At 46.2% G+C, this 12957-nt stretch overlaps 1 protein-coding gene across 4 annotated transcripts in view; it reads left to right on the top strand.

The window, feature by feature from the left end:
• LOC148082211 (disco-interacting protein 2 homolog C-like) overlaps window positions 1-12344 on the top strand; it is a 30158-nt gene extending 17814 nt beyond the window's left edge. For 3 of the 4 annotated variants that reach the window (XM_087789333.1, XM_087789332.1, XM_087789330.1), the window contains 27 exons: window positions 37-147; window positions 212-335; window positions 400-509; window positions 1300-1402; window positions 1469-1533; window positions 1711-1804; window positions 1883-2002; window positions 2167-2281; window positions 2850-2989; window positions 3218-3354; window positions 3902-4110; window positions 4195-4309; window positions 4375-4740; window positions 6392-6472; window positions 6576-6699; window positions 6781-6902; window positions 7534-7645; window positions 7762-7871; window positions 7935-8065; window positions 8139-8307; window positions 8375-8545; window positions 8810-8871; window positions 9178-9235; window positions 9327-9401; window positions 9463-9637; window positions 9714-9837; window positions 10703-12344. In XM_087789333.1, coding sequence (XP_087645459.1) covers window positions 37-147; window positions 212-335; window positions 400-509; window positions 1300-1402; window positions 1469-1533; window positions 1711-1804; window positions 1883-2002; window positions 2167-2281; window positions 2850-2989; window positions 3218-3354; window positions 3902-4110; window positions 4195-4309; window positions 4375-4740; window positions 6392-6472; window positions 6576-6699; window positions 6781-6902; window positions 7534-7645; window positions 7762-7871; window positions 7935-8065; window positions 8139-8307; window positions 8375-8545; window positions 8810-8871; window positions 9178-9235; window positions 9327-9401; window positions 9463-9637; window positions 9714-9837; window positions 10703-10955 — 3576 coding nt within the window. In that variant the 3' untranslated portion in view covers window positions 10956-12344. The remainder of the gene's footprint in view (window positions 1-36; window positions 148-211; window positions 336-399; window positions 510-1299; window positions 1403-1468; window positions 1534-1710; window positions 1805-1882; window positions 2003-2166; window positions 2282-2849; window positions 2990-3217; window positions 3355-3901; window positions 4111-4194; window positions 4310-4374; window positions 4741-6391; window positions 6473-6575; window positions 6700-6780; window positions 6903-7533; window positions 7646-7761; window positions 7872-7934; window positions 8066-8138; window positions 8308-8374; window positions 8546-8809; window positions 8872-9177; window positions 9236-9326; window positions 9402-9462; window positions 9638-9713; window positions 9838-10702) is intronic. The other variant, XM_087789331.1, reaches the window with a different exon arrangement.
• The last annotated feature ends 613 nt before the right edge of the window (window positions 12345-12957 follow it).

Here is a 12957-nt window from a genome sequence, read left to right as displayed (position 1 = left end):
TCCTCACTAGTCCTCAGCTCTCTTTCTGTCCTGCAGGTGGCGCTAGTCTTCCCCAACAACGATCCTGTGGCCTTCATGGTTGCGTTCTATGGCTGCCTGCTGGCCGAGGTGGTTCCAGTCCCCATCGAGGTCCCACTTAGTCGTAAGGTAGGAGTCAGCTGGGCTTTCTAGCGCCCCCTGCAGACCTTTATGCCACGGTTTCTGTCCGCAGGATGCTGGCAGTCAGCAGATCGGCTTTCTGCTGGGCAGCTGCGGCGTAACGGTGGCTTTGACCAGCGATGCTTGTCACAAAGGTCTGCCCAAGAGTGCCACTGGGGAGATCCCGCAGTTCAAAGGTCAGACCATCATCACCATTATCCTCGTGAAACTACTACATTCTGATCACGTGACTCTCTGCAGGCTGGCCCAAGTTGTTGTGGTTCGTCACTGAGTCCAAACATCTTTCTAAACCACCCAGAGACTGGTTCCCCCACATCAAGGATGCCAACAACGACACAGCGTACATCGAGGTGATACACACTCACACACAAACAAACACATCCTTCCCTAAATACACATCAACATCCACACGTCCGTACACACACACATTTTGGAGTCAAAACAGAGTCGTTTAATAGAGCAAGAACACAAGTCATGTAACTCAGATTTAAAAACTGGAGTCAGATAACAAGACTTTTGACTTTTTTACTTTTGATTCCCCAATAAGTCCCTGAACAGTATGACTCTCACAGTTGTGAGTTTAGTCCACTCGTGTTAAAGTTGTCACACCCGAGCGATGATCACACGTCAGTCACGATTGGATCTCTGGACGATACGAAAAGATCATAAAGCCTGTAGGTTAAAATAACCTGCTGTTGTTAAAAAAATTCAGTTCCATTTTCAGTCTTTGTTATCCGACTAGTGTCACTACTTAAGGTTTATGTTGAAGAACATCATCACGCACAAGACAACTTAACTTACATTGTCATTTTTTTACACAATTGTTTTTATTTTCTCATCAAAGGAATAAAATGTTATGTTTGTGTTCTGGAGTTTCAATGGTGATCCACATGAACGTTAAACTGTTAATTACATTTAATAAAAGTTGTTTTCATAATTGTGTTGTAAAACCTTTGCTGGTTTTGTATGTGCACACAAATTAATAGTAAGATAATCGTCAAGAACCTGAATCCAATGAACAGAATCGCTCTAATCCAAACAAAGTTCAACCTTACTTGTATCAGTCAGTCCACTACAGATCTTTGAAGGTCATCGGCAGCATACCTGGACCTCATGATGATGTCATCATGTGTTTTTCAGTACAAGACCTGTAAAGACGGAAGTGTTTTGGGGGTCACTGTGACCCGCATCGCCCTTCTGACCCACAGTCAGAGCCTGACCCAGTCTTGCTGCTACACTGAAGGTACGTACACACACACACTGACGCACACACACACACACACTTGACTAACAGCTGCTCTTTGTGCAGCTGAGACCATTGTGAATGTTCTGGACTTCAAGAAGGACGTGGGTCTGTGGCACGGCATCCTGACGGTGAGAGTTCAGACACACAACTGCATCTACTGACACGCATACATCACTGAACATTTTCAAGCAAATTAAACATTTTAAATTAACTGTAAAGAGTCATATGACTGACATATGATGAAGCAGCTTGTGGAAAGTTGTGTGTTGGAGTGAGCAGGAAGAGTAACTGTGTGTCTCCTGCAGAGTGTGATGAACATGATGCACGTGATAAGCGTGCCGTACTCGTTGATGAAGGTCAACCCACTGTCCTGGATTCAGAAGGTCTGCCAATACAAAGGTCAGCCCCCCTGCTGTCAATCAAGTCAGAACCAACCTTCAGTCAAGCTAGTGGATAACTGTGTGTGTCTTTGAGCAGCCAAGGTGGCCTGTGTGAAGTCGCGGGACATGCACTGGGCTCTTGTGGCGCACAAGGACCAGAAGGACATCAATCTGAGTTCACTGAGGATGCTGCTGGTGGCCGACGGTTCAAATCCCTGTAAGAATCTATGCTCTGCTCACATACACATATTAAGATGTAATGTTATCCAAGTAGTTATACAACAAATGTATTATATAAAAACACATTTTTTCTACCAATAAGCTTTTTGAAACTATAAAACGTCTTTTCACCGTGCCCGTTTTTTTATTTGTTTATTTCAGGGTCCATCTCCTCGTGCGACGCATTCTTGAACGTTTTTCAGACCAAAGGCCTGAGAGCAGAAGTCATCTGTCCATGTGCCAGCTCACCTGAGGCTCTGACTGTGGCCATCCGCAGGTGAACACACACATTTGCTTACATACAAATCTGGTTGTGTATTGAAACTAGGCGTGTCAACAGCTTGTTGTCATTACCTGAAGGAAATCTGCAGCTTCTGGACAACCAGGGTATCAGTCTTGACACAAATTTCACCCAAATCACAGCTGAGTACCGACTGTATCGCTGTTGTTTTCAACTCTTCAAGACCAAGTCGATCTTAATATTTAGTTTGTTTTGAGTCAGTGTTCAACACTTCTGATCCTGGTTAACCTCTGTAACTAATACAATTACTTTTAATTGAAAATGTCAAAGCAGAATTCACAAGAAACGTTACAGATGAAATTGGGGGGGTTACAGTTTAGAGCAGAACTACAACAAACTCAAAATAACTAAGATATCCTTCTTATGATGACAACAAGCATCAACTCAGGAGTCGTGTCATTGTTAACAGCGGACCAACCCCTTTAAAATGTTTAATGGTAATAAGTTATAATGACAGTTAAAGTATGTTTTATATTCCAGGAATGAAAGGGTTGATTAAGGGGAAAATCTGAATACCACTGTGTGTGTTTGTGTGTGTGTGCAGGCCGGTTGAAGACTGCAGTCAGCCGCCGGGTCGTGGGGTTCTGTCGATGCAGGGTCTAAGTTATGGAGTTGTTCGGGTCGACACGGAGGAGCGACTGTCGGTCCTGACAGTGCAGGACGTCGGAACCGTGATGCCTGGCGGTACGTGAAGTAGTCTGACCTCATCCGTTTGTGATGTCATATTTCACACGTCAAAGTCCAAGTGAGCTCTGAGTTGGTGCTGCTGATGAAGATGAGGGTGTTCTGCTGGGCTTCTAAAAGCTTTGAGAGAAACAGAACCACTTGTAATCCATGGAAGATCTTTCTGCAGTTGAGCCACATGTCACTTGGCCGAACCTCAATTAATGTGAGTGTGTGTGTCTGTGCCAGGTCTGGTGTGTGTGGTGAAGCCCGAGGGAGTTCCTCAGCTCTGTCAGACGGATGAAATTGGGGAACTCTGCGTCTGCTCTATCGCCACCGGCACGTCCTACTACGGCCTGATGGGGATGACCAAGAACACCTTTGAAGTGAGTGACACGGACGTCGGACAGAATCCACAAGCCAGATACAGAACTCCATCCCTGTCGTCGGCTCCTCCACCTGAGATGATTATTACTGCCCTGGCTCCTCAGTCTGACACCATGATGCTCATACAGCAGTTCAGTCTTCTCATCATGGTGGCGAGTGTAGCTGCCCTGACATGAGCATAGAACACACATTTTGATCTAAACAATCTCTGTGTGTGTGGATGACATGAAACAGCAGCAGAACACCTGTTGTGATTTGAGCCGTGTTTGTTCAATGATGATGATGATGAAGGCTGTTACAGTGGGACACAACTTCTCCACCACATGGAGAGATCTCAGATCCAAACAGCGGGACCACGACGATGGCAGCGAAGATTTAAAGAAGTGACGGCAACTGTTCTGATGGTTTCACCCAAAAAAAACGAATTTAAATTAACCATTTAATGAAAGTTACAATTACACATGCCTGAAAACACAAGTTTGAACCCTGTCTAGTCGGACTTAGCAGACCCATGAGCAGGACTTGACGTTTCCCGTGGTCCTTCAGGTGTACCCTGTGAGCGCCGGCGGGGGTCTGATCAGCGAGTACGCCTTTGTCAGGACTGGGCTGTTAGGCTTCATCGGGCCTGGCGGACTGATCTTCATCACCGGCAAGATGGATGGACTCATCATGGTCAGTGGTCGACGGCACAACGCTGACGACATCGTGGCCACAGCACTGGCTGTGGAGCCCATGAAGTTTGTCTACAGAGGAAGGTGAGTCCAGGGTGTGAGACAGAGCCCTGAGGAGTGGGATTTGCAATGGTCAGTCCCAGGTTAAAGGGTGTTTGTGTCCGGCAGGATCGCCGTATTCTCGGTTACGGTGCTGAGGGACGAGAGGATTGTGGTGGTGGCAGAGCAAAGGCCCGACTCCACGGAGGAAGACAGTTTCCAGTGGATGAGCAGAGTCCTGCAGGTAGATCCAGAATGTGGACATACTCCGAAATCCACCCGGTTCATCTCACTCTCTCCCTCTCTCAGGCCATTGACAGCATTCACGGTGTGGGTGTCTTCTGTCTGGCTCTGGTTCCGGCCAACACCCTCCCAAAGACCCCTCTGGGTGGGATCCACCTGTCGGAGATCAAGCAGTTGTACCTGGAGGGGGGTCTGCACCCCTGTAATGTCCTCATGTGCCCCCACACCTGCGTCACCAACCTACCCAAACCTCGACAAAAGCAGCCAGGTGAGTGCTCAAGACTTTGGGCTTTCAGGGGGAGTGGATGTAACTCACCTGTCGTCCGCACAGAGATTGGACCCGCCTCTGTGATGGTCGGGAATCTGGTGTCAGGAAAGAGAATCGCTCAGGCTAGCGGCCGAGACCTGGGTCAGACGGACGACAACGACCAGGTGTGTTTGCACACACACGCTTAATTAATTCAAGTACACAAATGATGGATGTTGTGTGAAAATGTGGGTCCAGTTCTGTTGCGCCTTTACTATTTAAGGTATATTTTATTTACTCTTGTCTTTCACAATAACCTCTGTCTTTGCCTTCTTCAACTGTGAACAGTTTTTATTTTCAAACGTCTTCTGTGTGAGACACGCGTAAATCTGAACCTACCATATTTATACAGGCCAAATTGTACGGTGATTTGGTTTGGTTAGAAAAGTAAGGGGGGGCTGTATCTTTTTTGGCAGTTTTTTAATTTACTCTCTCGCCTTTTGGTCCTGACACTAGGGTTTATGTGGGCGAGGCCGGGAAACATGTCTACAAGATTGATTTCATATGGAAGTTGATCAGTAAACCCAGGATGGACAACACAAACTCCAAACATTTGCAAATCTAGCTTTGCTAACTGCCTCTTACTCTTGTGTGCCATTAATGCGTAGTTGATCCAGAAAATCCTGTGTATTGCTGTATTCGGATTTTCTTCTTGGGGAGTTATTTCTTCTGAAATCCAACTTCACTGGATTCTCCGTCGAAACACTGGTAGGGGTTAAGAATGCCTTGCCTCACCTTTAGCGAAAGCCAGATACATTCCTGTGAGAGGTTGATTACTTGGATTGGAAATACAGACTCATTGGCGGAGAAAGTATCAGGTCATGATGGGTCGTAGTTTGAACACCGCTCAGGGAAACATCGTTGACGTGTATATCCACTAATGGGCCTCCTGCAATTTCAAGAAACACTCACTGGTCAAGGTCTTGAACCTGCTGACCTAGATTGCTGAGCTCACAGCAACGGAGGGTTTTTTTTCTTACCGTTAGTTTTATGGGCAGTGGAAGGCTGACCATCTGCTCTCTGAATTAACTCTTTATAGTGAGATCACAATCAGCATTTGTGAGTTCTCTGATGGTTTTACCATGCTGCAATATTCTTTTCAACATTTCTTGAAGGGTAACTCACGTTCAGTCATTCCTAGGTGTATCAGGCTGTTATTAAACCTGATTATCATCGACCATTAAAGCAACACAAATCATGGACTGACATTAATGAATTTTTTTAACTTGCACTGTTGAATCTGCAATACATTATAAAAACAATGTGCTCTCCATCATGAAACCACTCTCTGATATGATGCTTGTTAACATAGTGAACAGTCTCAAATAAATGATGATGTCACAGGAAGTTATGGACATAAAAGTTTGATTAGGTTAAGAGTCATCCATTTAATATTTTCTACAAATTATTCCTAAAATCAGGGTTGTTAACAAGGGTTTGAACAAACTAAAGCAGAAATAGGAAAGATTAATAATATTGTTTCTGGCTCCCCCCAGTGACAGAGCAGTGTAACTGTTGCAACATTAATGCTGTGCATTTGTTCAATTAAATAAGATAATAGCTTTTCTATCATCCAATAGTGAGTTTTACTATAATATCATCACTTTAATTAACGTTTAGTTTTAGTCAATTGTGGTTAAGGCGATCAAGGTGAACTTTTTCTTGCATTCTTGTACGAAGGATCGGAGGGTTGTTTTGTCTTATTTCAGACAGTGGATTGATGTTTGTATTCTGCATGTGAACATTTAAAACCTTTTTCCCTGGCTTGTGTTTTAGTTCCTTTTCCTCTCGGAGGTGCTGCAGTGGCGAGCTCAGACCACTCCAGACCATGTTCTTTACACACTGCTGAGCTCCAGGGTAATCTACACACACACACAAACAGTCAGATAAACACACTTTTTTTGGTCGGGTTGTGAGTTGTGCTGAGCTGACTTGCTGAAGTGCCTCTGTGCTCCTGCAGGGGGCAGTGTCCAGCTCTCTCACATGCCTGCAGCTGCACAAGCGAGCAGAGCGAGTGGCGGCGCTGCTGCTGGAGCGGGCCGGTCTGCAGGAGGGAGATCACGTGGCCCTGGTCTACCCCCCAGGTAGAGTCACAGTCTGAAGACCTGTCGGCTGCACTGTCTCACTTTCTGACCTTGTGCGTGTGTGTGTGTGTGTGTGTGCAGGTATTGACCTGATTGCAGCGTTTTACGGCAGCTTGTATGCCGGCTGTGTTCCCATCACGGTCCGGCCGCCGCACCCTCAGAACATCTCCACTACGCTGCCCACCGTCAAAATGATCGTGGAGGTTGGTATGATGAAACTGTTGCGTCACTTCTAGTGATGGCAACAAATAATTGATTAATTAAAAAGTAGAAGACTGGGAATATGGTCAATGTGATGCTCGGATTAAATAGACTGATGCACCTTGCATTGCAGCAACTCACACCAAGCATGTTGATGGTCTGCCAGTAATCGGTTACAAAATGAACCAGTGGTCCACTTTTCACTGTGTGATAAAAGCTTTATTAGGATCAACCAGCTGTCATTTAAAACAGCTGATTAAGCATAACGAAGATCACTGACTACAATGACCCAAATGTGTGATTATCAGTCCAGCTGGATGTCAAACAAATACAATTGTTGACTCAAATATGAACCTGTGTTGAGTCAAGTTGCGAAGTAACAAGTGAGTTGTTGCATTAATTATGTTTCAGTGTGTGTTAAGTGTGAGTCAGTCTGCCTTTTCATTCAAGATCTCTGATGGACTTGCATTACTCCTATTTTCACTCAACATAATGCCCCAGCACCGACTGCCTCAGCAAACATACATAACCATCATTTTGTTAACTGATGGGTCACGTTTTTAGTTGTCAGTTGTCTTCCAAAAAAGCCATCCCTACTCTCTTCATTTCCTCTCGCTTCCTGTTGACCTGCAGGTCAGTCACTCCACCTGCGTCATGACCACAGCTGTCATCTGCAAGCTCCTGCGCTCCAAAGAGGCCACGGCGACTGTTGACATCCGAAACTGGCCTCCAGTCCTGGACACTGGTACGAACACACACTCGTACATGATCATATGATTGATAAGTTTATCTATCTATCTATCTATCTATGATTGACTGTCAAACACAAGCTTCTGCATCACAACTTTGTGTGTACGACAGACGACCTGCCCAAAAAGAAGCCTCCAACTCTCTACAAACCCACGAACCCGGACGGTCTGGCCTACCTGGACTTCAGCGTGTCAACAACAGGGATGCTGGCCGGAGTTCAGGTGAGCTCAGGTGACATGACCGGTTCTGTACAAGTCCACACAAACTGAACATCTCCTCTTCAGATGTCCCACAATGCCGTGGGAGCGTTCTGTCGCTCCGTCAAGCTGCAGTGTGAGCTGTACCCGTCCAGAGAGGTGGCCATCTGTCTGGACCCGTACTGTGGCCTCGGCTTCGTCCTCTGGTGCCTCTGCAGGTGCGTGTCAGATCTGGTAACCATGGTAACTCAGTTGAACTAACCTGTCACATAACATTTATATGTGTCTCAGTGTGTACTCGGGTCACCAGTCCATACTGATCCCTCCGGTGGAGCTGGAGACCAACCCTGCGCTGTGGCTGCTCGCCGTCAGTCAGCTGAGGGTGCGCGACACCTTCTGCTCCTACAGCGTCATGGAACTCTGCACCAAAGGACTCGGCCTACAGACAGAAGCTCTGAAGGTGAGCAAGGACCAGGTCCAGATTAGACTCTGATGTCCTTGACATCCACATTAACTTGTTCTTCTAGGCTCGTGGTCTGGACCTATCCCGGGTTCGGGCGTGCGTGGTGGTGGCAGAGGAGCGTCCTCGCATGTCGCTCACACACTCGTTCTCCAAACTCTTCAAGGATCTGGGACTTCACCCGCGGTCGGTCAGCACCGCCTTCGGCTGCAGAGTCAACCTGACCATCTGCCTGCAGGTAAGAGGTCACGTGATCGGTGATGTGTCACAGTTCAGATGGTAACGTGGTCGGCGTGTGGCCTGAGGCGTTGCAGGTTCAAATCCCAGCTCTGGATAGGATTATGTTATTGCTGAGACACTTTACAGAGATTGATCCGGATGGTTGAGCTGGCTCGTGGGTTGCTGCCTACTCCCATCAGTGTGTGATTGTGTGTGTGGGTGAATGCGTAACTTAGTGTAAAACGCCGTAAAGAGCCGTTTACCATGATGTGTATCTGCACAGGGAACTTCAGGTCCAGATCCAACGACCGTCTACGTGGACATGAGAGCACTAAGACATGACCGGTAACCACACACACCCACATATACACAAAGACTCTAACATAGACAATTACACTCACATATAAACACACTCTATCACACACACCCACTTATACACTTGCATATACACACACTATCACAATCACACACACTTAAATATACACACAGTCTCTCTCTCTCACACGCACTCATTTTTAAAAACACAAACACACTCACATATACTCTCATTCTCTCTCTCTCTCACTCTTACACAAGCACGCTTGCAGATCGATGGACACACATTCACACTAATACAAACACACACAGTCTGACCTCTGACCTGTGCTGCAGGGTCCGGCTGGTGGAGCGAGGTTCTCCTCACAGTCTTCCTCTGATGGAATCTGGAAAAGTAAGCAATATTCAAGAGATTCAAACATTGTTTTTGAATGTTTGTGTCTGTTTCCACTGGTTAAATGTTTCCATGACAACCGCGTCCACAGATCCTGCCGGGCGTCCGTATCATCATTGCTAACCCGGAGACGAAGGGGCCTTTAGGGGACTCACACCTGGGAGAGGTGTGTTGTTGTGACTGCTGTCATGTGTTTGAAGACTAACGGGGTCCCTGCCCCCCTACAGATCTGGGTCCACAGCGCTCACAACGGCAGCGGCTACTACAGCGGCTACGGCGAAGAGGTCCTCCAGTCGGACCACTTCAACTCCAGACTCAGTTTCGGGGACACCCAGACAGTCTGGGCCAGAACAGGCTACCTTGGGTTCCTGAGACGCACTGAGCTGACCGATGCTAACGGAGGTCAGTCATCCAAACCCCCACCATCTGTGCCTCAACCCCACCAGCCATAACCCGGCCTGACATGCGTGTGTTGCAGAGAGACACGATGCCCTGTTCGTGGTCGGTGCGCTGGAGGAGGCCATGGAGCTGCGAGGGATGAGATACCATCCCATCGACATCGAGACCTCAGTGATCAGAGCACACAAGAGCATCATGGAGTGGTACAAGCACACAATCACACACATACTTATTCACACACAGACTCACTGCAATACCAACACATAGACAAACACACTCATTCACACAGTGAATAATAACTCGCTCCAATATTAACACAATCATACACACACACTCACTTACTCAAATACTCACACACACTCGCTTACTCAAATAGTAACACACACAACCAGTCACTCAAATACTAACACACAATCATTTACTGAAATACTCACACACACTCACTTACTCAAATACTCACACACACTCACTTACTCAAATACTCACACAGACTCACTTACTTAAATAGTAACACACACAACCAGTCACTCAAATACTAACACACAATCATTTACACACAATCATTTACTCAAATACTCACACACACTCACTTACTCAAATACTCACACAGACTCACTTACTCAAATAGTAACACACACAACCAGTCACTCAAATACTTACACACAATCACTTGCTCTAATAGTAACACACAGACTCACTTACTCAAATAGTAACACACACACTCACTTACTCAAATAGTAACACACAACCAGTCACTCAAATACTCTCACACACTCACTTACTCAAATAGTAACACACACACTCACTTACTCAAATAGTAACACACAACCAGTCACTCAAATACTAACACACAATCACTTACTCAAATACTCACACACACTTGCTTACTCAAATAGTAACACACACAATCACTTACTCAAATAGTAACACACAACCAGTCACTCAAATACTAACACACAATCACTGAGTCCCAAACACACAGACAAACAGAGAAACTTGCACAGACTCACACACACTCACACACAGACTCACACGAAGACGGCCCTGCTGACCCTCTGTCTCCCACAGCGCCGTCTTCCCGTGGACCAACCTGCTGGTGGTGGTGGTGGAGCTCGAGGGTTCAGAGCAGGAGGCGCTGGACCTGGTTCCCATGGTGACCAAGGCGGTGCTGGAGGAGCACTACCTGATTGTGGGCGTCGTCGTGGTGACGGACATCGGAGTCATCCCCATCAACTCCCGCGGCGAGAAGCAAAGGATGCACCTGCGGGACGGCTTCCTGCAGGACCAGCTGGACCCCATCTACGTGGCCTACAACATGTAGCCTGAGTGTGTGTCTGTGTGTGTGTGTGTGCGTGAGAGAGCATGCGCTGATATGGTGTGTTGTTGTTTATTCCGATCCCAGATCAACATGTACTGTATTTTTGAACCTGCGTACGCTGTGGTCTTCGCTCGTCTGTTTCTTCGTGTCATGCCGGTCGGTCAGTTGACCGACTCATCAAGCGTTCGGTCGGTTGCTGCTTGACTGTGCCCCCTGCTGGACGTCGTCTCCATGGCGTCGACATTCCGGACGATTTCTTTCTTTCAGACGTGGACTCGTGTAAAAACTATAAATACTGTACATAAACATAATCTATATGAGGAGCCGACACGAGGTAGTAGCCCCGATATGCAGCTTTCTCCACCCAGCGTGTGTGTGTGTGTGTGTGTGTGTGAGTGAGTGCGAGCATGTGTGTGAGACCGGGACGTTGTGTTGATTCCCTGCGGGCTCAAAAGTCGTAAAGGGTCGCAGGGTGTGACCTCTCGACTTAAGTTCTTGTGCAATCTTTCTAAAGAAGTCGCCTAAACCTTCAGAACAAAAAACCTGAGACCAAATCGGAGCACAAAGTTCCAGCGACTGTGAATATCAGATTATTATTATTATTATTATATCAGAGTTTATTGGGGCAGTTGCAGGGACATGACGTGCCTCCAGGGGGCGCCGCGTCAGAGAGCGACATGCAGATGTTTACGTAGCAATAAGAGGCAGAAACGTTTCCGTGCAACAGTTTCAACAACAGCTGTCAATCAAACAAAGAGATACCTGGACAGAGTCAGCGGTTTGGGTCGATGACATCACAATGAATAAATGGGTCAGAGCGAGGGACTCTATTCTGGCTTAGGAACCTTTCATGTAGGCTGAAACCCAGCAACCGATCATGAGATGTTAGATCTAATATCCAGTCGCATCACAGCTGGCTTGTCCAGTTCCTACCACGTTTCTTCGGGATTCAAGGTCGAGTCAACATCTGGGCCAGCGGATGTTCTGACTATAGGCTCATAACAGGCGTTGCTGCTTTTAATTGATGGTTTTCTGGAGTTTACGACACAATCGCACAACAGTGTCGGGCACGTGAAGAAGAAGAAGGTCGAGGTTGCACGGCAGCATCACCGACTGAGACCCCACAAGGGTTCATTCAAGTTTTGAACCCCTCTTCTCAAACAATCAATCTCATATCAGATGATCGACGGTCAATTTATCCTTCTGGGTCAGAGGTCACGTGTCGGCCGCTTGGGTGTGTGAGTGTGTTGTGTGTAAATAGTGTTGATTTTGTACGGTACAAGTGTGTGATGTTTTGTACACAAGACAAAAGAAGAGATGACACTTTTATAAAAAGCCCATCGGCTGACGTCACGATTACAGTGCAATAAAACCGCTTTGATTGGCTACAAACTCACAGAGTCTTTATTCTGTCTGTCGCTGATGATGTCACTCTGAGTGAAGTTCTACTCACGCCAGCTCTCAAGAGTCCATAATGGGGTACCAATGATCAGCTCAGGGCCTGTTGTAGACCCCATTAATATGGAGGCTATTGGATACAAATGTTAGAGATTTAAATTTGCCTTGGGTGAGGTTAATGTTAAGGCAAACACATTTTAATATATTTATAATATATACAGTATATTAATATTACTCTATTATAACTCCATCATACAAAGGGAAAGTAAACGCCAGCACCTGAAAGCAAAAGAACAAACTCAGGGTTGATGAAACATACCCAAGGATGGGAAAGTGTCGCGGACTAATTGTTCAAGGAAATAATTGATTTGAAAAACACATTTTACACAAATATGAAGAAAATATTAATTCAATTAATAACAATCAAGGACACAAATATAACAACAAATGACAAGAGTTAAAGAGGGATTTCACGCCATATCATCAATCGGTAAGTCGCCATCTTTGGGGTAATCGTGTAAACCAAGAGCACATACTAAACAGATCCTGAACCACTTCTGGAAAAGGGTTGATTATTGCACTTTTATTTGGCCAGTGACAGACATTT

This window comes from Callionymus lyra, chromosome 4 (assembly GCF_982586985.1).
Source record: "Callionymus lyra chromosome 4, fCalLyr1.hap1.1, whole genome shotgun sequence".
Classification (NCBI taxonomy): Eukaryota; Metazoa; Chordata; class Actinopteri; order Syngnathiformes; family Callionymidae; genus Callionymus; species Callionymus lyra.
Note: the sequence above shows the minus strand (reverse complement) of the source record. Positions and strands in the feature narration are given on the sequence as shown.